The sequence below is a fragment of the Staurois parvus genome, unplaced genomic scaffold (assembly GCF_062004578.1).
Source record: "Staurois parvus isolate SC_StPar_1 unplaced genomic scaffold, SC_StPar_1.0 ptg001134l, whole genome shotgun sequence".
In the NCBI taxonomy this organism is placed as follows: Eukaryota; Metazoa; Chordata; class Amphibia; order Anura; family Ranidae; genus Staurois; species Staurois parvus.
The window spans coordinates 1,966,192-1,992,581 of record NW_028318930.1 but is presented as its reverse complement, the minus strand read 5'-3'; the positions used below and the strand labels follow the sequence as shown (position 1 = coordinate 1,992,581).

General features: G+C 42.0%; 1 protein-coding gene across 2 annotated transcripts in view; it reads right to left on the bottom strand.

Annotated features, from left to right (window-relative positions):
* LOC149439308 (mitogen-activated protein kinase 14) overlaps positions 1 to 26,390 on the bottom strand; it is a 68,734-nt gene that overhangs the window by 25,493 nt on the left and 16,851 nt on the right. For both annotated transcript variants that reach the window (XM_089659180.1, XM_089659181.1), the window contains exons 3-7: positions 19,057 to 19,115; positions 17,537 to 17,648; positions 11,033 to 11,062; positions 10,095 to 10,142; positions 1,538 to 1,652 (exon numbers count right to left, since the gene is read on the bottom strand). In XM_089659180.1, the coding sequence (XP_089515306.1) occupies positions 1,538 to 1,652; positions 10,095 to 10,142; positions 11,033 to 11,062; positions 17,537 to 17,648; positions 19,057 to 19,115 (364 nt within the window). The remainder of the gene's footprint in view (positions 1 to 1,537; positions 1,653 to 10,094; positions 10,143 to 11,032; positions 11,063 to 17,536; positions 17,649 to 19,056; positions 19,116 to 26,390) is intronic.

The window sequence follows — 26,390 nt, the reverse complement described above, 5'->3', positions numbered from 1 at the left end:
ACTAAACGGTTTTGTCTCAGCCAATAAAAAATTAGAAACAAAAAGGAAAAGCAAGGAACAGAGTAAATTGTACACCAACTGAGAACTGCAAGAGGCAAAACAGAAAACCTTCCAACCAAATTGGAGTATTGCCCTCCTGAAGATTTACCCCCCCCCCCCCCTTCATGACTAGGCCATTTTTTGCTGTTCGGCACTGCGCTATTTCAACTGGTAATTGCGTGGTCGTGCAATGCTGCACCCAAACAAAATTTATGTCCTTTTTTTCACACAAATAGAGCTTTCTTTTGGTGGTATTTGCTAATCTCCACGGTTTTCACTTTTTGCGATATAAACAAAAAAAAGACAGAAATTTTGAAAAAAGATATTTTTCACTTTTGTTTATAAAAAATATCCAGTAAGCTCAAAGCTAATCATAAATTTAGGCCAAAATGTATTCTGCTACATGTCTTTGGTAAAAAAAAAAAAAATTTCCTCATATTTCCCTACTACCCATCACAGTTTCAGAGGTTCTAAAATGCCAGGATAGTACAAACACCACCGCCCACCCCCCCACATGACCCCTTTTTGGAAAGTAGACACACCAAGGAATTTGATAAGAGGCATGGTGTGTATTTCACAGATATAATTTTTGTCACAGGGTTTCTTCATTTCATCAACAAAAACATGTGGCAACAAATCAGATCTGCAAAATACTCATCATGCCTCTTAGCAAATACCTTGGGGTGTCTACTTTCCACAAAGGGGTCATTTGGAGGGGTTGCTTCTACTATCCTGGCATTTCAGGGCCAACATTAGAAGCTTATGCCACACATCACCCACTCTTGAAGACTAAGCCTTTTCTGACACTTTTTGTTCACATGAAGAAAAAATTTTTTTCTTGCTAGAAAATTACTTTGAAATATTTTATGTCACACAGTATTTGCATGGAGGGGCTAAAATGCTAGTGCTGGCAGCGAATGGGGCCGATCCTGCTATCACTCCTTTTGGGAACACTATACAAAGGAGGCACTAGTATAGTTCTGTTTGTGATCAATATATTGGTCCGTACAAACACTATATTAGTAATGGCGGTGAAAAGCAACCTATAGCATGAGTGTGATAGTGTGCGGGAAATCTAAGGCTAGCTGACCCTGACTGGGAGGGGTGCTAACTGACCCTATCTGATGTCACTAGTGGCAGTAATACAGTGATTAGTGTCGCAGCAGGGGCTCTGGCTGTGTTAGTACAGCCAGAGCGACGTACGAGTACGTTGCTTTGCCTGTAGCTGCCACCCGGCCACAGTACATTGTGGGCAGTCAGGAAGCGGTTAAAGAAAAAAAAAAAAAAAAAAAGTGCTGCATATCTTGAAAATCATCTCAAAGGTTTTAGGTTAAATACAAGAACTGGCAATGTCACAGCCATGAAATACATTTCAAACAATTTTACCTTATTTTTGCAACATTGTAGCAGAAACAAACATTTACACAAACCAACAATTTTGTTGCTTGCATGTGAAAGTGAAAATTGTATACAATAAAATAAAAAGAGCATGCTATACCTGTCTGATTATAATGCATCCAGTTTAACATGATTTCAGGTGCCCGATACCACCTTGTTGCCACATACCCAGTCATCTCTTCATCCGTGTGACGCGCCAAACCAAAATCTAGAATCTAATGAACATAGCAACCTTTTATCATATCAAAACAAAAAAAAACAAAAAAAAAAACAACACACACACGAACCCCCCCCCAAAATCAAACAATAACAGAGGCATATAAGACACCACTTTTGAAGTTGACCAATAACACTTACATCCCCCTCCAGTCTCTACCTTTAAGTGCCCCCCCAAAAAAAGGGGCGAAACAAACAAGCCTATCTTGCCATGGCACAAATCCCAATAGACATCCCCCACTCCGAGGAGTGGGACTCCCTTCCATTATCAGGACCTCTAGGCAGGTGTGGTGGACTTAGCGGTCCAAGGCTTGTGACGCAAAGAAGTACTAAGCCTTGGTTTTGAGATTGATACCTGGGGAGAGTGAATTGGACATTGGGCAAATGCTTTGTTGGGACCACTCCCAATGCATCTGTATAGGGTTACCTACTCCATAAGGCTCCAGTTTTTCAGCAAGCAGTAAGGAGATCACAGAGGAAAGAGGGGAGAGATATATGCCCTGCACTGTACTCCAATATATGGAATTCATAGGCAAGTAAAAATCCCCACTATGCTAATCGTACAGTACAATAGCCAATGGGATATAAAGCAAAAAGTCAAGAGGTGGACAACAAAATAGTCAAAATAGCAGCAACAGGCCCAGATGAAAAAACAAGAAGGGTCAACAGACCTTAACAGGCAATTGCAAGCAGAAGCACCTTGCAGCCCAAGCATGCATTCTCAAGACAACCGCAAGGGGGGAACACAGTGGTGGCCCCACAACCTGTGAAAAAAATAGAAGCTCGATGCTGAAAGAGCCCCAGACGCCACACCTCTGGGAGAATAGGCTAAGGTAGGGAAGGAATAACTCTCCGGAAGCAATAGCCCTAGATGAAAGGCAAAATTACAACCCAGCAGAGTGGGAGAGGAGAAAGGAGTCCCATAAAGGGACTGCCAAGTGGGAAAACAAAACAGGAGTCAGTTCACAAGCGAAGATGTGACCATCCTAACCCCACCCATGAAGCGAAGCAAAAATTGTCCGAAATGCCTTAAAGGCAAAAAACACAGTGTAGAATACGCATGACCTGTGCCTTTAAAAATAATTTGTACATTTACACTGTGGTGTATCTTGTAGGATAAAAAGAAAAAGATGTTTGCACAGATCCAAGTTAAGATCCAACAAGATATGCAATAGCCAGGAACTGGTACATAATAGGTACAGGTAGTCTTGACATTCCATGTTGCCGGTGCCATCAAGGGTCCAGGCTTCACCCATCAAGGAGTCTTCAGTGTCTGGGTGCCATCAGAATGGACCATGGTGCTGGACCTGTAAAGCACCCTGTGGCTAACTGCACCCGTTGCACCACGTGCCAGGATCCAGTGCCCAAAGCAAACATTACAGACCAGCCCTGCTGTTGGTTGCGGGTTCCCAAAAGATATACATTGTGTGTATACAAACTGGAAACTGCTAGTGTTCCAAAAGACAAAAAACAGTTATATCTTGAAAGAAATCTCTGTTGAAGGAGGAAAAGCAATCTTGTAACAAATCTCTAACAGAAGAGGTCCATCACCTAAGGACACTAGCAAAAACAGAAGCTTCACAGAGGGGGGCAGTGTTATATGGATACACTGGGAGCGGTCCCAGCAAAGCTTTTGCAAGTGTCCAATCACCAGAAGGTAGCAGCGTATAACCCAAGGTCTATGAATCCATTCCTATGTCCTGTACTGTATGCTTAAGATAAGCCTTTGATTCTGCCACCCTCTTAGTGCCCAGGGGCTTGTTTTTGCTATAGAAACTCAGGTTCTACTAGGAAAAAACTAGTTTGCACTGAATAAATCAGCGTGTTGACAGTGAAGAGCATATTTGTAAAGAATTCGTAGCTTAAGACTCAAAATGCAGGGGCTACAAAATACTATGCATCTTCCGCTACAAGATCTGTGTCCCCACTACTTTCTTCCATTGCCCCCTTGGCCTAGGTTCACACATCTGTGGATCCATATTGCTCCATTTCGTACTGCGATGCTGCCAGTGAGAATCTCATGCGGTTCTTCACATGCAGGTCCCGCTGAACTTGATTGCAATGCAAATTCGAATTGCGCTGCTAAAACTCGCATGCAACCCTTTTCCAAAAACACACTGCAGATGTACCACATATATGTGAACACCCTACATAGGGATCCATTCTATTTCTGTGGTCATGCGAATCTGCCCACTAAAAACACATCCAAAAACGGACATGTGTGAGCCAGGGCTTAAACAGTTTTAAAGGTTCTAACTCCAATTCATGAACAAAGTCAGGGGGAACAGAGCAAGTATAGCAAATTTAGGCCCTGGAAATGCAAGGTTCTAAGAAAGGTGAAAGTTTTCCAGAGAATTCAGACATGGTGGCAGAGAAATCTGCTTGTGTCGGATAGGCCACATTATAAGCGCCCAAAAGGGAGAGCTAGATTTAGTTGAGGGGAGCAGTTGTTAGGACATTGCTTCAGAACAAGAGAACAGCCAAAAACGTACTATTTGGCCCAGTTCCCTTGTGCCTGTGATCTGTCATTGAAGGGATCCCTGGTGGGGTACACATGGAACTGGATACAAACGAAACGTGCGTCTGGAATGCAGAAGCCACTGACCAAGTTCCTGTGGCTGTGTCTTTGTATCAGAAAGCAGCAGGAAATTACATTACAGACTGGCCCCACGATGTAGGATCCAAGTACAGTCCGCAAAGGTTACTGCTAGAACCCAGAGCAACAGTCAGATCTTGATAGAAGTGTCATAAGAAAATGGTTAAAAGGAAAACAATTTCTCCAAAGAACAAAGTGGGTGGGGTTAAATAAGCATGCACTAGTATTCTGCCAGTGTCCAATCACTTGAAGGTAGCCTGCATATATTGTAACCCAGGGTCCATGAATATAAACCCTGTGTCCTGTACTGCTTGATTAATATATATGATTTTTTTGGAGTAACTTTGAAATCTAAAGAAGAAAGGGGCCGCTCAAATTGTTGCACAGAGCAGGTAAGTATAAACCTTTTTCTTCAGGAAATATTACTTTTAGATCAATTTGAAATCTGGTAACAACAAAAAAAAAAAAAAAAAAAAAAAAACACAACCTGTTGAGACTCAACAAAAGGAGAAGAGACTGCATGCAGCGTACGAGCTGCCTGAAAGACTAGAGCCCAAACCTAACACTGGATGAGGCTGAACCTCCTGCCTGATAGGGGACATTGCTAACACAACCAGAGGGTTAACATGGACAATCAACCTAATGCCCAAGACATGGAAGAAAATTGGTCACCAACCATCCAGAGAGGAATGACTCAACATGGAAGGGAGCACTAAATCATAGACCAACTAAGAAGCTAGATAACCAGAACTCACCAAGGGTGGAGTATTAACATATTCCCATTAGGGAAGGAACAAAACCAACAGCCAACATGGTCAAAAAAAGGGATTAAGTGCCTAGAAGAAATAGATAACACATAAGGGAACTGCAAAAACGTCCTTGTAAGGACAAGACCTGCTGGTTTGAGAAGGAAGGACCCAAGTCTATACTAACCTTACCTCATAAGGGTCAAGAAAACAGGCGCTTTTAATTTTAGAGATTGTTGCCAAGGCGAGGCTCAACAGGGAGGACCCTGAAATAGATTAGAAACAACAACTTGCAAGGATGTGAACATAACTCACAAGTCAAGCAGGGATAACCAGAATTCATTCCCACAAAGTCAGCATGACAGAAGGGGTATGGTGCATGGTAACACCCCCTCAAAAAAAAAAAAAAAAGGCAGGAAATGAAAGCAGAACCTACCATAAAAAAGTGAGATTCGTAGCAACCCAGACGGAGACAAAAAAAGCTAGACACACACCACCGCACAAGAAACACCTCTGGGCCTACTCTAAGAAGCATCCTGGTGGAAAACAATTTTGTTGATCCTTGACACCTCAATTAGAAGCAAGAAGGTTCCTAACCCTCCAGATACAAAACCTAGCAGCAGCATCTGTAGAACAAAGGACAAAAGTCCCAAAAAGATAAGGTGTAAACACCTGAGAAAATGTGAAACAGGAAAAAGTGGCCAACAAGCCTTCCTTCTGGAGTCTATGAGACAGCTAAAGAATGGGGGCCTAATGTCAGGTGGACAGGGACAGGCTCTGCAATGTAATCACTACTACTATTACTACGTCCTGCCTGTAGACAGCACAGAAAGACACAGGGCCTTACTTCGCCATGTTTCACCTGCAAAATAAGGTTTGCTGTTACACAAAAAGGTGCATGAATCTCTCCTCTATGTCCAGAAGCTACCATCTTGCAGGTGTGTAGCCCTTCGACAGTTTGCCCACCAAGGTTCATGGTGACTACTTATTTTACAGAGGTCTTCTGAGTATCCCACAACAGAATGCCAAGAAAAGGCATTCTGAGAAGTACCAGGTGTACGGGGGTGATACTGAGGATACAAAATCCTGTTAGGGCAGAGGACATCCAAGGCTGGCTCCAGTTGACCAGACAGGATACACAGAGCCCCTCTGAAGATGGAAAGAGATGACACTGAGGGGTACCAAGTACCACTGATGTCCTTAGACCCCAAGAGGAGAGAATCTCTTAGAAGAAGGACAGAGTGGTGGCCAGGATAGGATACGATACATCTCCAGTTGTCAAACTGACACAGGAACTACAGCCAGAGCCACTAGGTGAAGAGAACCCAGGGTTATACTGTGGATACCACAGTTTAAAGTCTAACTAAAGGCAAATTTAAATTTTTTTTTCAGTTTTAGAGAGAGTAGAGAGGGATTATAAACCCTGTCAGATTAAGAATATTCAACCTCTCTATTGGTCCAGTTTATCAATATCATCGAAAATGAAAGTATAAGAAACAGAACAGGAATAGAGGGGAAATCTTCCAATGGGGACACTAGTCCTGTTGACTCTGCTGAAACCTCAGGATTCCCTCAATTTGGAGGGATTTTCTCTCACTTCCTGTTTTGACTATAGGAAAGGAAATTAAAAGGAAATCTCCTCAATGGAACACATATGGAAAAAAAACCTGAGAGGTGTTTTAACCCTCCCTTACTCTATCCAAAATGAAAACAAAAAAAATGTTGCTGTTGGTTACACTAACAAATTCCCTCTTAATGGGAAACAGTTCCAACTCTCTGGTGGAATACAGAACCCTTCAGGGTGCTTCCAGACTGCATAAAGGAAAATGTTAAATAGTGGGTACAGTGAAAAGGTCTTTGAAAATGTAAGGGCTCTGAAACATCCACCAAAATGAAGGTCCTATGTAATGAATCAACAAGTTCCAAATGTTTACTTGTACATCTGAGGTAATGGCAGGAGATTGTGGTTCTTTAAAAACAGTATCATCATAAAAACACCTTGGGGAGATAATCGTTGTGACCTGGAGGTTCAGCTACTTCTAGTGGCACAGAAAGATCAAAACTTTAATCTGCAGGGATCTGCATGCTTAGAGTCTCTGAAGTCAGCATCTGCAAGGAATTGGGTGAATTTGGGCACAAAGTCTTGTATGACTGCAGTAAAAGCTTAATAATGCAGGGAATATGGCCTCACTGACAGAGCTAAAGGGTGCAGTAGGCTCAATAACGGTAGGGTTACTGGATTTTAGATATCTTTGTCCTTAGAAGAAACAGAAAATATGTCCCCAGAACCATTAGGCGAGTCTAGGCTGGGTTCATCTGCTGCAGCAGCACATACCCCTCTGTGTCTAGACACAGACATGTTGTGACTGCAACACCAAGCTCAGAGTAAGAGACAAGGCTTCTGGTACTCACAAATCCTGGCAACTGGTGGCCAACAAAAGGTTTGAAAACTGGGGGTGAGCAAGGTCACAATGGGTGAGCCGTAGAAACGGACTGGAAATCATAACTCCACAAGTCTCCCTTGCAAAAAGAAGCATTTAATCTCCAAAAAAGATACTGAGGCTGAGGTGTGAGGACCACTTCTCAGCTTCAGGAGCTCTATCATCTACAGTCAGGTCCATAAATATTGGAACATGGACACAATTCTAACATTTTTGGCTCTATACACCACCACAATGGATTTGAAATGAAACAAACAATATGTGCTTTAACTGCAGACTGTCAGCTTTAATTTGAGGGTATTTACATCCAAATCAGGTGAACAGTGTAGGAATTACAACAGTTTGCATATGTGTCTCCCACTTGTTAAGGGACCAAAAGTAATGGGACAGAATAATAATCATAAATCAAAGTTTCACTTTTTAATACTTGGCTGCAAATCCTTTGCAGTCAAGTACAGCCTGAAGTCTGGAACGCATAGACATCACCAGACGCTGGGTTACATCCCTGGTGATGCTCTGCCAGGCCTCTACTGCAACTGTCTGCAGTTCCTGCTTGTTCTTGGGGAATTTTCCCTTCAGTTTTGTCTTCAGCAAGTGAAATGCATGCTCAATCGGATTCAGGTCAGGTGATTGACTTGGCCATTGCATAACATTCCACTTCTTTCCCTTCAAAAACTCTTTGGTTGCTTTTGCAGTATGCTTTGGGTCATTGTCCATCTGCACTGTGAAGCGGCGTCCAATGAGTTGTGAAGCATTTGGCTGAATATGAGCAGATAATATTGCCCGAAACACTTCAGAATTTATCCTGCTGCTTTTGTCAGCAGTCACATCATCAATAAATACAAGAGAACCAGTTCCATTGGCAGCCATACATGCCCACGCCATGACACTAGCACCACCATGCTTCACTGATGAGGTGGTATGCTTAGGATCATGAGCAGTTCCTTTCCTTCTCCATACTCTTCTCTTCCCATCACTCTGGTACAAGTTGATCTTGGTCTCATCTATCCATAGGATGTTGTTCCAGAACCGTGAAGGCTTTTTTAGATGTCGTTTGGCAAACTCTAATCTGGCCTTCCTGTTTTTGAGGCTCACCAATGGTTTACATCTTGTGGTGAACCCTCTGTATTCACTCTGGTGAAGTCTTCTCTTGATTGTTGACTTTGACACACATACACCTACCTCCTGGAGAGTGTTCTTGATCTGGCCAACTGTTGTGAAGGGTGTTTTCTTCACCAGGGAAAGAATCCTTCGGTCATCCACCACAGTTGTTTTCCGTGGTCTTCCGGGTCTTTTGGTGTTGCTGAGCTCACCGGTGCGTTCCTTCTTTTTAAGAATGTTCCAAACAGTTGTTTTGGCCACGCCTAATGTTTTTGCCATCTCTCTGATGGGTTTGTTTTGTTTTTTCAGCCTCATGATGGCTTGCTTCACTGATAGTGACAGCTCTTTGGATCTCATCTTGAGAGTTGACAGCAACAGATTCCAAATGCAAATAGCACACTTGAAATGAACTCTGGACCTTTTATCTGCTCATTGTAATTGGGATAATGAGGGAATAACACACACCTGGCCATGGAACAGCTGAGAAGCCAATTGTCCCATTACTTTTGGTGCCGTAACAAGTGGGAGGCACATATGCAAACTGTTGTAATTCCTACACCATTCACCTGATTTGGATGTAAATACCCTCAAATTAAAGCCGACAGTCTGCAGTTAAAGCACATCTTGTTCGTTTCATTTCAAATCCATTGTGGTGGTGTATAGAGCCAAAAATTTTAGAATTGTGTCCATGTCCCAATATTTATGGACCTGACTGTATAAACAGTAGTGAGACACAACAATGAAAGATGGAATTAAATATTACAAAACCTTACAAAAAAAAAAAAAAAAAAAAAGGTAAGAGCAGTCACACAAACAAGAATTATTATACAAGAGGCACAATATGTCATGCCTGCTGGTGTTAGATGTGTGATGTTCCTTTGTTGCAGTGATCAACACTTAGTGCCAACAAGTTGCCAAGCAATATAAGGCTGACAGGTTCTCCACAATAATGATTGGGAGACAGATGGTTTTTCCCAGTCTAAAGTTGCCAAACCAGAATAGATACCATTTACAGCAGGCAGGGTGCTCCGCTATCCCTTTGGATAGGAACACTAAAGTAAGGCATGTGCGCACAAGGAACTGCACCAATTGCTGATGAATTTAAGCTTTAAGAGCTTCTTCAAATATGCAATAATAGCATGTCTAATGTATATGTACACATTGTAAATGCTGTTTAAAAACAAAAAAAGTGTACAATGGGCAGACGTGTAAGCATACGTAAATGATCAGAAGTACTATATACATTCTTGCAGCCATGTTACCAAAAAACCGTGTCAATGCAAGTGTTCATAAGGATTAATAGCAGGAAAACAAACTGACTCCATACATTAGAAAAAAAAGTAGAATTTTATATGACATCACAGTTGACTGGATGAGCAGACCTGATTTAATGTTAAAGCATTTACTGTAAAGCTCTATGTAAAGCCATTGGAGCAAAGCATCTAAAGTAAAATAAGAAGCCATCTACCTTACTAGCTTTTTAAACAGGGATTTACAGTACCATGATAGAGCACACCCAACACCTTTATAGTTACAAGAACATAAGAAATAACGAACCTTCAGCTCACAATCTTCATTAACAGCAAGGTTGCTGGGTTTCAAGTCCTTTAGATACAAGAAAAAAAAAAAAAAATAAAAGATTTGATTCAAAATTAATTAGGTACTTTTGAAGAGAAACTTGTATATTTTAGTGAGTAAATATTAAGAGTTCGTTATAACATCTACATGAAAAACAAAAAAACTTTGATGTCCCTTTCAAAACCACCATTTAAAAGTTTGGCCATGAAGCTAAACTGGCCACTTTGGTTCTAGAACCAGACTGTTAATGGCTTAGGAGAAGGGATAAAGCTGGCCAAACTAGTAGAATTTTGCATTTTAAAAACATTTTTCAATTTTTGAATCGTTGATAAGGATAAATTGATGTTCATTTTAGACCACAGTAATAAGAAAATTCAAAAGGAGCAGGATAAAAAAAAATAAAAATGAAGGAATGGTAAAAGTGCAGATGTATGGCAGGGTCTTATGTTATAACTCTACAAAAGCAGATTACCAATGTAAAGGAGCTGTAAATACAAAAGAGAGCAGCCAAAGCTTGCATACCAGGCAATCTTCTGGTCTGCTTCTCAGGCATCCATTGTGATAGTTCAGCCCAGGAGAGTATATACCCACATAATCTGCTAATTTTTTGGAACTACCTCATGTTTAAACCTGCCCAGTTTCAGGCAATATTAAAAGCACGTATGTGGCTATGGAGGTGAACATGTGGTATAAACAAGATGGAAAAAAAGTGCCAACACAATAGCAGCTTCAAGTTCAATTTGACATCTTGCGTAACGGATTCATATTTTTTTGTGGGGATGGGCTGCTATAATCACAGTTTTCAAAATGAAACCTTTGTGCATTTACAGCTCCATTATCAGGGCACATCATGACAGTTGTATGTTCAACTTGGCAGTAGAGCATAAACATCAGTTTTCAAACATAGTAGTACTTACCCTATGAATAATATCAGCTGAGTGAATATACTGTAATAAAGACAAAGATGGACATCCATAAGAAAACAAGCGGTGACAAAAAATTGTTCTAATAAATCTGATATTGACCACTAGATACATGTGAAAATCAGCAGTTTTTTTTTTTTTTTTTTTTTTAAGAAAAATATGTAGAACCCCCAATTAGAATATACTTTCTGAAAGCAGAGGCTCTGGAGAATAAAATGGCGGTTGTCGCAATTGTTTTTATCACATAATATTTGCGCAGCGGTTTATCAAACACAAATTTTGAGGGGAAAAAAATAGTTAAATGAATATTAGTACAAACAATTCCTTAATTTCGTTAACATATAAAAGATGATGTTGCGCCAAATATGACAAGATTTTTTGCATGCACATGAAATGGCAACGTTTAGAAGCATCAAGCAATTTTTCTGCCAAAACTGCTACTCCTGCATGCACTGGCAGTGAGTTTTTATTCCTGCCTCTAAACTCTTCTAAAAGTTTATACAAGCATGGACACATAGGCTAACATGCAGAAAAGTTTAGAAACAGGGGAAAAAAAAAAAACGCAGATACCCCTAGAAGAAGCAGCTGTAAACATGTCCAGTGTGCGTGAGGCCGTAGTCACAAAGCAACGTAAGAAAAACTCAAGAAGAATGGTGGGTGCTGTTTCCATCAATGAACTAAAGAAAAATACAATAATAAAAAAAAAAAAAAAAAACGTGTTTCCTCCTACACTGATAGATACAACCATCCCAAAAGTGCGCAAACACAAAACCCACACGAGGCAACTAAGCAAACATGCCAAAGACCCACACATACCCCCCCCCCCCCTCCACAGAGCGGCTGTTCGTAATCACAAATTAAAAAAAAAAACCTCAGCACCTTCCTGTTGAGGCTAGGCGCCAGAATATCCACATCCAGGGTTCCCCCAACCTAGACAGATCAGATGGAGCATGTCTGGGTGTAGGGACCCCTCTGCCTGATCTAGTGTCAGGCAAATGAGGTAATCCACCTGTCAATTCCCAAAGCCTGAAACATACACATCGGAGAGAGCCGGTACGTAAAGGTCTGCCCACCGAAGGATGCATGAAGCCTCCAGCGCTGCTGTCCAACTCCTTGTACCATCCTGGAGTTGACACAGGACACCACAGTGGCGTTTTCAGATTGGATCCTGACTTGGCATCCTTGGAGAAGGATCAATCCATCGACCCAGACACAGCCTGAAAGCATATTGCTCCAGGACACTGATAGGCAGCCAAGCCACCATCGGTGTCCAACGACCCTGAGCCGGTCTCAAGCCTAGGACCCCCTCTCAGCTAAACAGGCTGGCATCCATGGTGACTACTATCCAGTGAAGGGGAGAAAGAACTTCCCAATCATTAGGTGGGAAGACTGAAGTCAGCAGAGGAGAGAGGCGCCGGTCAACAGACCCAGGTGAATCTGGTCGACCAGGGAAGCCAAAGATTTGTCCCAGTGGCTAGGAATTCTCTCTGCAGGACCATCGCAGGGAACTGCGCATATGGGACTACCTTGAAGGTAGAAACCATAGGTCCCAGGACCTGCATGCAAGACTGCAACAAAGACTGTCTGTTAGACAGGAGCAGCAAGACCTCCATCCAAAGCTCCTGGAGCTTGTTCATCGGGAAAAACACCTAGGCCCGCGTTAAGTTGAAAATCAGACCCAGGAACCCCCACCTTCTTGTAGGGAGACAAGACGGAGTGTTTCAGGAATTCCGATGGGTCCTGAATTTCAGAGTGCATCGTGAACATCACGGAGTCCATCAACGCAAAATAAGTCTCCACTAGCAGAGGAGGATTATCAGATCATCCAGTTGCCATTTCAGCAATCCTCCCAGCATCTCCTCAATACCAGTACCGAGGCCAGCAGCTTGGTAAAAATCTCAGAAGCTGAAGTCAGGTCAAAAGGAAGCGCCACAAAAGATAATGTGCATCACTATTCGCAAACCGTAAGAAATGTTAATACCTAGCACCTAGCCACCCCAGACCAGGATGAGACTGTTGCAGCTGACCCAGCGTGTAGCTAAAGCTCTGCATGTGCTCATTGACCAGATTGGGGTGACCACTGCATCTAGATTGTGCAGACCATCGCCCAGCCCAGATGTTCATTAAGAGCGGATTCACACTAGGTGCAGTGCCATGCGGTTTCAGTGTAAATTTAAAGTAGATTTCAGCGGTTCAGATGCAGTTCAGGACTGGATCTGAAGAGAGAAAAAGGCGCTGAAATCGTGTTCCCATATAAGTCAATGAGCCTGAAATCACACCCAAACCAGAACACACTGCTCAGAAAATGTACTGGTCCCATTTGGAATTCGCACTGAATCAGCACTCTGGCTGAACCACATATATGTGAACCACCACAACAAAATCAATGATCTTTTCATGTGACATCGGATGGGGTTCAAAACGCATACAATAGACAAAAAAAAAACAAAAAAAAAAACCACAGGTACCAGCAGGGAACTAGGTTCTTACTCCTTAAAAACATTAGGCAGAAATAACTGGCTTGTCTATAGCAGACAGGGGGTTTATACCACAAAGGACTGCTCACAGGCAGTGCCGTGTTCTACTTCCGCCTAGTGTCCTGCTCCTGTAGGTGGCGCTATGATCCTATGGTCAAGAATAGAAGAGCTGTGTCCGCCAATGAACGTAAGAGAATTGTCGAGTTAGGACCGCAGTATACAGAGGAGCCTTGGAGTAAGTACTGCGTCCTCCACATACAGTAGATATAAAAAGTCTACACACCCCTGTTAAAATGTCAGGTTTCTGTGATGTAAAAAAAAGAAATTATTTCAGAACTTTTTCAAACTTCAGTGCGACCTATAAACCACACAACTAAAGTTGAACAACTGAAATAGTTTAGGTGGAGGGAAGTAAAAATAAAAAACAAAGAATATGGTTGCATAAGTGTGAGCACCCTTAAACTAATACTGTTATGATTGAATATGTTGAAACACCTTTTGACTTTGATAGCACTGTCTTTTTGGGTATGAGTCTATCAGCATGGCATATCTTGACTATTTGCCCACAATTCCTTGCAAAAACACTCCAAATCTGTCAGATAGCAAGGGCATCTCCTGTGCACAACCCTCTTCAGATCACCCCACAGATTTCCAAATCAGATTCAGGTCTGGGCTCTGCCTGGGCCATTCTAAAACTTTAATCTTCTTCTGATGCAGCCATTCCTTTGTCAATTTGGACGTATGCTTTGGGTCATTGTCATGCTGAAAGATGAAGTTCCTTTTCATGTTCAGCTTTCTAGCAGAAACATGAAGGTTGTGTGCCAATATTGACTGGTATTTGGAACTGTTCATAATTCCCTCATCGTAAGAAAAGAGTTCATATTGCCACTCTACCCCATAGCGTAGACATATGAAGAGTACGGGGGATTGTTGTCGCATGTACCACACAGCCAGTACTTGCTAGATATTCCTGGAGCTCCTTTAACCACTTGCCTACTGGGCACTTAAACCCCCTTTCCTGCCTAGGACAATTTTCAGCACTGTCGCACTTTGAATGACAATTGCGTGGTCATGCAACACTGTACCCATATGAAATATTTTTATAATTATTTTACAAATAGCTTTCTTTTGGTGGTATTTAATTGCCGCTGGATGTTTTATTTTTTGCACTATTAACAAAACCAAGAGCAAAAAAAATTTGAAAAAAAAAAAAAAGTTTCTTTGTGTCTATTATAAAATTTAGCAAACAGGTAATTTTTCTCCTTCACTGATGTGCATTGATGAGGCTGCACTGATGGGTGGCACTGGTGGGCAAAGGTGAGTGGCACTGATAAGCAGAGCAGATCTGTTTTCTGACAGTTGCCGGTTATCTGCAGTACTTTGTCAGCGTGAGGAAAGTGCAGCCGATAACTGGCAACTGCATTTACCCGGTGTTCTGCTGTGTCATTGGACACAGCTGATCATGTGGTAAAAGGCAAACACAGCTATTGCAGAGATCAGCGGGTGCACGCCAATAGGGGCGCACAGGAGGGTGCGTTTTGGGAGGATGTTATATGACGCCCTCCCAGAACAGGACAACCGCGCTGTAGCCATCATTTGGCTATAGCGCGGTTGGCAAGTGGTTAATGTTGCTCTAGGCCTCTTGGCAGCCTCCCAGACAAGTTTTCTTCTCATCTTTTCATCAATTTCGGTGGGACGTCCAGTTCTTGGTAATGTCACTGTTGCGCCATATTATCTCTACTTGATGACGGTCTTCAGTGTGTTCCATGGTATATCTAATGCCTAGGAAATTGTTTACACACAGCCCTGCTATCTGTCAGTTGCCTGTCAGCTCCTGACAAGCTGAAGAGGAAGAGAAGAGTTTCTCTCTCCCGATCAGCCTGCCCCCGTCCAGCACACACCCCCGCCCCCTAGTAAAACACTCCCCTCACACAGTTAACCCTAAAAATGTTAACCCCTTCCTCCCCAGTGCCATTAGTACAGTGTCAGTGGGTGTTTTTTTCACTGATCACTGTATTGGTGTCACTGGGGACCCAGTATAATGTGTTTTATGCATTTCAGCGACAATACACTCTGTCATCCTCGGGGTAACCCTGAATTTGACCGGCTCCACAAAATTCAGCCCCTTGCAAATCACCTTAACCTAAAATTTGCAGATGTCTATACTCCCCAGCAAAACATATGCGTTGAGGAGTCCCTTATTAATTTTTCTGGCCGCCTTGCATTCAAACAATTTCTCCCCAGCAAGCGTGCCAGATATGGTATTTTTTTGTTTATAGCGTGAAAAATAAAAAGTGCACAGGTGATCAAATACCACCGAAAGAAAGCTCTATTTGTGTGAAAAAAAGGACGTAAATTTCAATTAGGTGCAGCGTTGCATGACCGCGCAATTATCAGTTGAATTAGTGCAGCGCCGAGTAGCAAAAAGAGGCCTGGTCATTAAGGGGGGTAAATCCTCAGGAGCTCAAGTGGTTAAAGGATGGCAGATCTGTACTGACTCCTATTTAACATGATTTTGAATGTGATTGCTTAATTCTGAACACAGCTACATCCCCAGTTATAAGAGGGTGAGCACACTTATGCAACCACATTATTTTAGTTTTTTGTTTAGATCTGCGTATACATTAAAATAGCTCACAATCAGATAGGTTGGGGAGAAAAATGATGCTGGGATGCCTTCTTTTATGTAACACAAAAAAGTGCATTTGTATGGAAGCTTAATCTTTTCTTTTTTTTTCTTTAACCTTCAGCACACACACTATATTGCCAGAAGTATTGGGCCAGCCCTCCAAATCATTGGATTCAGGCGTTCCCATCACCTCTATGGCCACAGGTGTATAAAATCAAGCACCTAAGCATGCAGACTGCTTCTACAAACATTTGTGAAAGAATGGGTCGCTCCCAGGAGCTCAGTGAATTCAAGCGTGGTACAGTGATAGGTTGCCACCTGTGTAATAAGTCCATATCTGAAATTTCCTTGCTATTAAATATTCAATTGTTAGTGGTATAACAAAGTGGAAGCAACTTGGAACAACAGCAACTCAGCCACGAAGTGGTAGGCTATGTAAAATGACAGAGCGGGATCAGCACATTCTGAAGCACACAGTGCACAGAAGTCGCCAACTGTCTGCAGATTCAATAGCTAAAGACCTTCAAACTTTGCGTGGCCTTCAGATTAGCACAACAACAGTGTGTAGAGAGCTTCATGGAATGGGTTTCCATGGAAGAGCAGCTGAATCCAAGCTTTAAATCAACAAATGCAATGCAAAGCCTCCACTGGACTCTAGAGCAGTAGAGACGTGTTCTCTGGAGTGACTAATCACGCTTCTCTATCTGGCAGTCCAATGGACATGTCTGGGTTTGGCGGTTGCCAGGAGACTGGTACTTGCCTGACTACAAAAGACTGCAAAAGACTGGTGGAGGGGGGATTATGGTGTGGGGTTATTTTTTAGGGGTTGGGCTTGGCCCCTTAGTTCCAGTGAAAGGAACACTTAAGGCGTCAGCTTACGAACACATTTTGAACAATTTTGTGCTCCCAAGTTTGTGGGGAATGACCCCTTCCTGTTACTGCGCACCAGTGTACAAAGCAAGCTCCATATAGATATGGATGAGCGAGTTTGGGATGGAGGAACTTGACTGGCCTGCACAGAATCCTGACCTCAACCCGATAAAACACCTTTGGGATGAATTAGCCAGGCCTTCTTGTCCAACATCAGTGCCTGACCTCAAAAATGCGCTCCTGGAAGAATGGTCAAACATCCCCATAGACACACTCCTAAACCTTGTGGACAGCATTCCCAGAAGAGTTGAAGATATGATAGCTGCAAAGGCTGGACCAACTCAATATTGAACCCTACAGACTAAGACTGGGATGCTATTAAAGTTCATGTTCGTGTAAAGGCAGGCGTCCCAATACTTTTGGCTATATAGTGTATGTGTGATCAAGAAGTGGGTTTTTTCTTTTATTTTCTGGGGTAAAAGGGACAGATCCCCTTTTATCAAGTTTGGACTGTCTACTTACCTTAAGACCTCTTAAAATTTGATATATTAAGAACTGCACATGATCATCTGTCAGCTTCTGACATTTTACAATATTGTTAAGATCTGCTCCCATTAGATGTGTTACCAGATATCTAGATATAAAAAAAGGTAAAACATTGATAGTTAGTGACAGCCGCTAGTCTCATTAAAAATATATTAAAACGCCCAGCAAAAGGTTATTGAGAGGACCTCCCCAGTATTACAATGCTCTTTCATAACCCAATTAGCAATTTAAAAGCAGGGTGGAGACAATTTAGGTTGTGGACATTAAAACTGCAGTGCTACCTTCTAACTATATAATGTGGCAGGTGTGTGAATACCACAAGACTGTCTAACCAGAACTACAAAACGTTTTTTGGCAGGTAAGAAAGCTCACATGTAGGTCAACTTTTAACATGAAATAGTTTGGTGTTCATATATAAACGTTTGATTTTTTCTATTACCATTTATAGAAAACCTTTATTTTAAACATTAACATTTAATTCAGGGCACACCCATGACATATGGGATTTCTAAAGAACATGGATAGTACTGTTTTCTTACTTAAAGGGTAACTCAATTTTTGTGAAGAAAAAATAACAGGCAAATAAAAAAAAAACAAAAAAACAAAACAAAAAAAACAAAAAAAAACAAAAAAAACACAAACACCAAAGCATATACAATTGCTACACAAGCCATATTGTAATGATACTACAATTACCTTGCAATCTGCAGCCACAGTAATTTTCTGTAAAACACAATTAAGTATAGCAACGTGGAGGCCTTTTATATACAACTGGTGTTCAGAACTTCCCTATTAATATAATTTCCTGCTTGTGCAATTGGCTCATTGATATTCCCAGAAGCTTGCACTAAGGTACAAACGTTTAGGCATCCTCTGCAATATAAATTTCATTTTGGGGAGATACTCCCCAATGGTTAACTAACTACTTCTAAAATGTATGTACTCACTGCAAATGTGGCAGGAAGTGCATCAGCTGATTAGACACAGACACTCCAATTCAGGAATCAGCTTTGCAATAACACAGTTGAACAAAAGATTTTTCTAAAGAACAGAAACAACTTTACTATCAGTATGGGACGCAGACTTCAGAACAGAAAGTTATGGGAACAGTCCAAAGTAATGTTTTCACACCAGCACTGCTTTCCCCCTCCCCCCCCCTTTTTTTTTTTTAAAGGAAAAAGCGAATTGAGAGGCTGCCACTGCTATCTTTTTATTTTGAACTTCCTAGGTGTCTGGTTGATCCTTTGGCATCAAAACCTGAGTCACTGGCCTAAAGCAAATTCAAAAATCATTTGCAACATCTTATTTCAGATCTGTGACTGAAAGAAAGACAGGCAACCAATATTTAGGAAGGTGTCAAAAGAGACAGCCTATACATTTGTTTCAGCAGAAGAGCACACAAGACTTTATCAAGTAGATACTTTTTCCAGAATATATAATTATGGCATATACAAAAAAAAGAAAAGGAAAAAAAAAACAAAAAACCTCATACTCACACATCATTAAAGTCATCAAATGACTTTGAAGGAGTAAAAACATCTAAGAGTCCGATGACCTGTAACGAGATATGAAATCTATGACAAAACATAGCTATAAGAACTAAAATTCTAATTTTCACAATACCAAATATCAGAAAATTCTTAGACGTACTGTGCAACCGCACCATGTCTATGGTATTTAAAAGCAAAACTTCAGTTAAAATGTTTTTTTCCCCATGCAGTGAGGCTGTGCCAGGAGCAGCAGGGACTGATTTTGCCCTCGGAGGATCAGCAGATTAGGTAAGTATATCTCCAGTTTCTGAAACCCCTAGACACAAATTAACATTTAACCCGAGCAGTGCGGGCACAGCCCCACTGCATGGCAAAATAACATTTTGCCTGGAATTCTTTAACCCATTCACGCCGGCGCCTCCTGGCCCTTTAAGGGTTTCAGAAGCCGGGAAGCGGGGCAGGGTTTAGGGTCACGTGACCGCTGTGACGTGCCGTCACGGTGGTCACATGATCGAGAAGGGTCCCGATCGAAAGAGAAGACCAGACATGTGTGCTGGGAGCTTGCAGGGAAAGCTCTCTCGGCACATATGTCCTTTTTTAATAGAACGCAAATATGCGGCCGCTCGGCGTCTTTTGTGTGCAGCCAGCATGAAGAGGTTAAAGTAGTATTAAACCCAAAAGCAAACATATCGCAGCTTACAATTTTCTAATTGTGATGGCTGCATTAATTTTCTTCTATTTTAATCTGGTGATCTTGCCATCAAGTCTGTTTTTCAAAAAAAAATGTAGCAGTTAGAGAAATGAAACAAACCATTTAAAACACTTCCAGTGGTGCTTACAATGATCAGCTTTTATTTACAGTATGTAAAACCTTTATCCCAAAAGGAAAAAACTATTTGTTGCTTATAACTGCCTTTAAAGTATTAGCTGAAGTTTGGATTTAATTTGCTAGTGTGTTTAAATCTGCTAATAAATCTACCTCTTCCCGCTCCCCAGATTAACAATGCTATCCAAAGGTGCCCTGTTCTCCATTATCCAGAGTGAGAGCACTCCATTACAGGAGGTGTGTTACTGGCCAGATCTCCAGGTGAAAACAGAGGGGGAAAAAAAAAAAAGCCTGCAATATAAAAAATTTTTGGTTTTGGGTTTACTACCACTACTTACAAATTCTTAACAAGCGGTATTTTTCTTTTGCCAAAATTTATAAAGGCGGTGAATACTAATACTGCCTTTAACCACTTGCCCTCCAGAAGATTTACCACCCTAAGGCACTGCATTACTTTAACCGACAATTGCGTGGTCATGCAACGCTGCACCCAAATGAAATTTACGTCTTTTTTTCCCCTCCACAAATGCAGCTTTCTTTTGGTGGTATTTGATCATTTGAGCAATTTTTTATGCTATAAAAAGAAAAAAAAAAAAAAAAAAAAAAGGCCAATTTTGAGAACAAAAAAAAGAAAAAAAAAAAAAAAACACTATTTTTGACTTTTTGCAATTAATCATGTCCAGTAAAAAATAAAATAAAAAAAGTCATAAAATGTAGGCCAAAATGTATTCTGCTATGTCTTTTCTAAAAAAAATTCCAAATACGTGTAAAGTAATTGGTCTGTGTGAAAAATTATAGCGTTTACAAATGGAGGTAAATATACACTGGGATTTTTTATTTTTACTACTAAGGGCGGTGAACAGCAACTTATAGCGGGACTGCAGCGGACATTCTGACACTGGGGCCCCCAACTAACATCCCCAGTGACACCAATACAGTAATGGGGGATGCGCTGTGCTCAGCCATCCCAAGCAGTATGCCCAAACTGAAAGCGAAGAGAGCTACATTGGGACCCAGTGATTAACACCCTCAGCCGCGATCGGCGACGCAAGTAGGGCGGTCACGTGCGCCCCCTACCCAGAAATGCAAAATCACGTATATATACACACGTGATTTTGCGCAGTGGTGCCGCCCTGCTGCAGTATAACTACTGTGGCTGGTTAGCAAGCGGTTAACACCCAAACAATAAATAAATAAGACAGACACAATATTAAACACGACCCTGAAAAAAAATTATATATATATATATTTATATTTATTTATTAACTGAATAATAATGAAAAAATAATTGAAAGCTGATAGAAAAGCTCAAAAAAGCTGAACAACGATGCAACAGATGATATTTTTGCTATTGGCTAATAACCCCCCCCCCCCCCGGTAATGTAAGGAACACTGCCTTAAAGCACAAAAGTGTGCAAAAACGTACGCAAAACGTGTGATAAACATAACAATTTCATTTCCCTACAGTGTTACATGACAACGCAATTGCCAGTTAAAATAGAGCAGTGTCAAAAATTTTAAAAAATGCTCTGTTCAAACCCTTCTGGAGATCAAGTGGTTAAAATCATCTCTGCCAGAGCAGTTTTTGCATTTTTTTGCACACAATTAAATCATTTTAGACCTGAATATATATTTTCTGAAAGCAGACACCCTAGAAAATAAATTGGTGGTAGTTTGAATATCACAGGGTATTAGCACAACGCTTTATGAAATGAGGTTTCTGTAAAAACACAGCTCAAAGTTAAACAGAAAAAGCAAAAACTCAAGGACAGGAATACTGCTGTCCTGAAAAATGTATGGAAATAGTTTTACTGACAAGTCCAACAATGGACTGTCTTCCAGGACAACATATGAGAATTTGTCAGATTAGGTGCAATAAAAAAAGCCCGAAGACCCCTCCTCACACAGTACTGACCATAAAGAACACAGATATGGAGGACCCTGTTATATTAAAGTGGAAGTCCTGTCAAGCCTTAACTATACTTAATCCTGCTCCCAGCCCCATTCTAACTACAAAGTTATGGAAAAATGTCTATACTTACCCATGCTAAGGTTGTGCTCCAGTCCAGTCACATGATCGGCTCCCAGCACAGGCTTCAGTGTAAGGGATGGACATCCGAGAAATGCATACCCCATAGTAAGTCTTTGGGAGATGTTATCACCCAGGCTCTACAGCCATGTTGGCAATCTCTCCTCATTACTGAAGCCTACCAATGAAGAGATTGTGAGTGACTGGACCTCTCTCAGCATGCATGAACATACACATCTTTACTTTACAGGGTAGTTGGAACTGGCTTAGAATTGGGGTGGGATCAGGTTAAAGTATAGTTAGTATTTGACTGGACTTCTACTTAAAATTCAACAGAGAGGAAACCAAGGCAAGAGACCTAAACTGCAGGGAAGTATAAGCCATAGCAGGAAATAAGAGTTGAAAGTTAAAAAAAGGTTGATTTAACAAAAATCATATACATTTTAAATAGTTGACCAAGGCCTCACTATGGTTTGGTTCTAAGAAGGACATGTCCTAAAAGCCTATGTGGCCAATGTGCCAAGGGCAGCTGAAGGATCCTAATGAGCCCTCTATTTAGTTCAGATGCTTTTGCTGCATGTAGAATGTGAAAAAAATGCATATAATCAAAGTAAACTAGGGATGCACCAAACCATTTTTTTTCTTTTAACCACTTGCCCTCCAGAGGATTTATCCCCCATCTTGACCAGGCCATTTTTTGCATTACGGCGCTGCGTTACTTTAACTAGTTGCCGACCGCAGATAGCCGAATGACGGCTGCACTGCAGCCGGGCAGTTCTGAGTGGACATCATATGACGTCCTCCCAGAACGCACTCTCCTGCGCGCTCCAGGGGGCGCGCACCCGGCGATCTCCGTGATCGCTGTGTCCTACGGACACAGCTGATCACGTGATGTGGTAAAAGGCCAATCACAGCGGCCTTTTACCACATGATCAGCGGTGTCCAATGACACGCTGATCAGAGGGAAATGCAAGTGCCGGTTCTCGGCTGCACTTTCCTCATGCTGTCAGATCGTGAGGAAAGTACTGCCGAGAACCGGCAGTTGTCAGAGCGGGGATCGGCACCGATCATCAGGGCACTGATGATCAGTGCCCTGATGATCGGTGCCCAGCAGTGCCACCCACAAGTTACGCCCACCTGTGCCCAGCAGTGCGCCCACTAGCTCCGCCTACCTGTGCCCAGCAGTGCACCCACCTGTGCCACTCTGCAGTGCCACCCACCTGTGCCACTCTGCAGTGCCACCCACCAGTGCCCGCCCACCAGTGCCCGCCCACCAGTGCAGCCAGTGCCCAGGGGTTGTGCCAGTCAGTGCCGCCAGTCAGTGCCCAGCAGTGATGCCAGTCAGTGCCGTCTATCAGTACCCATCATCAGTGTCACCTATCAGTGCCGCATATTAGTGCCGCCTATCCGTGCCACCTCATTAGTACTGCCTATCAGTGCCCTTTAGTGCTGCCTATCAGTGCCCATCAGTGCTGCCTCATCAACGTACATCAGTGAAGGAGAAAAAATACCTGTTTGAAAAATGTTATAATAGAAACAAAGAAACTTTTTTTTTCAAATTTTTTGCACTTTTTTATTTATAGCGCAAAAAGTAAAGCGCCCAGTGGCGATTAAATACCACCAAAAGAAAGCTCTATTTGTGAGAAAAAAATGATCAAAATTTCATATGGGTACAATGTTGCATGACCGCGCAATTGTCAAAGTGCGGCAGCGCTGAAAGCTGAAAATTGGCCTGGTAAATAAGGGGGTATAAGTGCCTGGTAGGCAAGTGGTTAACTGACAAATGCAACGCTGCACCAAAATAAATTTACTTACTCCCCCCCCCCCCGAAAAATAGAGCTTTCTTTTGGTAGTATTTGATCACTTGTGCAGTTTCTACTTTTTGCAGTCTATAAAAAAAAAGCAACAATTTTAAAGGGAAAAAAAAACCCCAAATATTTTTTAAAAAAGCTTCTTGTTTACAGGAAAGGAATGCCCAGACTACCAATGTGGTTCAAACCCCTTCTTGGACTGTGGGAGGAAGGTCCCTTGAGGTTCTGAATGATGTAATCCAAGGTAGCATCAAAGCGACTTTCTCCTTGGATGGGCAGATTTGCCAAGGCCTTTATTAAACGTTTGGTCGGCAGACCAGCATTTGAGCCAAAGCACCCACCCAAATCACCACCACCGAGATGGAAAGCTTGGAAGGACCGGCACAGAATGCAAGGATGCAACACAAGTACGTCAGGTACTAGACCAACTGGTCCGCCAGATCCACATATACCTGATCCACTTTTCCAGTGCACAAACTTTGCAGCAGAACCTTGGCCAACACAGGTCACAACCCAACACCGCAATGGTAAACAGAACAGGCAACCAATTCTGTCCAGCAGTCTACAGGAACCATAACAGCCTCTTGCCCGCCATATAAGGAAATGACAGGTGGGCGGTGGCTCACTCGTTCTGGGAGGATGTCATATGACGTCCTCCCACTCAACCTGCGCATGCGCTTCCCGGGGGGGGAAAGCGGTGATCGGTGGTGCGCTGTGTCCCTTAAACACAGCGGATCAGTGATCACAGGAAAGAGCCGATGACACAGACTGTCATGTGATCAGCTTTGTCCAATCACAGCTGATCGCACATAAACAGGAAATGCCGGTTATCGGTAGTCCTCTCCTCACACTGACAGCACGAGGAGAGCCGGTAAGCGGCATTCCTCAGAAAGGACATCTACACTGATCAACAGTGCCCTAATGAGGAGTGTAGCCCCATTAGTGACACTTGTCAGTGCCCATCAATGCCACATACCAGTCCCATATATGAGTGCTGTCTTTCAGTGCCCATGAATGATGCCTGTCAATTACCATCAGTGCCTCCTATCAGTGCCGCCTAACAGTGCCCATCACTGCAGCTTTATTAGCGCACATCAGTGAAGGAGAAAAATGTACAAAATTTTATAACAGAAACTAAGAAAAAACATTTTTTCCCCCTTTTTAAAATGTTCAGTTTGTTTAGCAAAAAATAAAAAACCTAGTTCTGATTAAATACCACCAAAAGAAAGCTCTGTGTCTCAAAAAAATGATAAAAATTTTGTTTGGGTAGCGTTGCATGACTGCGCAATTCATTCAAAGTGCGACAGCACTGAAAGCTTAAAATTGGCCTGGGCAGGAAGGGGGTAAAAGTGCCCGGTAGGCAAGTAGTTAAGAGCAGATGCATTGCAATTTTTTGTGCAGCGGCCCATTTAAGAGCACCTAGTGGTGGGGAGCTTCCCGAGGACGCCACACGGCAAAACATGTAGAGGCTTCTTACAGCCAAATCCCTACGTCACTTCCGGTTTCAAGTATTTGGAATGCACGCCGAGGTCCAGGAAGTGGACCGGTGGTGCATAGACGCTGAGTGTATTCATGCCAAGATATTGGGCACCACATTTTGTAAGTGTAAAATGTTTAATACTTTTTATTGCCAAGTCTTAAATAAATACTGCACAATGAGAGATTTTGTCTTTGTGGTCGTTGGGTGACATTGATGGAGAGACATTGGGTATATAGGACAAGTGATAGTTGGAGGATAAGTGAAGAACAGCAGTTGGAGAGCATCTGGGGCAAACAGCGCTTTATGACCTTTTCTTTTAAATAAGAGGGTTATAGATCATTGGTGAGTGAGGTGAAGCACTTTGGGAAGATTCGGTGGCATAAAAACAGTATTTCCATATTGGTGTTGGACTGCATGTAGCACTATGTATTGTTTATGCTATTGTGGTTCAAGGCATTTGGAGATTGAGTGCGGGGTGTCTAGGGGGAGTGTAAGCTCCCGCTTATAGTTTCACTTATACATTACTTAGCACAAGTGCAAGAACACATGCCAGTTCCATTTCAATACTGAAGAGAGAACTCCATGACTGGAGGAGAGACTAGTCAAATGACTGACAGGCCATGTGCATGGGCTCTCCTCCCAGCTTATTATTTCTCAGTTTGTTTGCCCCCACTCCCAGAGGATTTGCCCCCCCTTCTTGACCAGGCCAATTTTTGCGATACGGCACTGCATCACTTTAACTGACAATATGCGGTCATGCAACATAGTATATAAATGAAATTTAGGTCATTTTTTTTTCCCACTCATAGAGCTTTTTTTTGTTAGTATTTGATCACCTGTGCGGTTTTGCGCTATAAACTAAAAATGATAGACAATTTTGAAGGAAAAAAAAAACAATTTTTGACTTTTTGCTATAAAACACATCCGGTACAAAAAAAAAAAATCATCACATTTCTTCATAAATTTAGGCTAAAATGTATTCTGCTACGTCTTTGCTAAGAAAAAAAATTAAAAATCCCAATACGTGTAAATTAATTGGTTTATGTGAAAGTTATAACGTCTACAAATAGCGGTATATATACTGGAATTTTTAAATGTTTTTATTTATTTTTTTAATACTAGTAATGGCGGCGATCAGGGACTTATAGCGGGACTGTGGCGGGCATTCTGGCACTGAGTGCGAACTAACTGCAC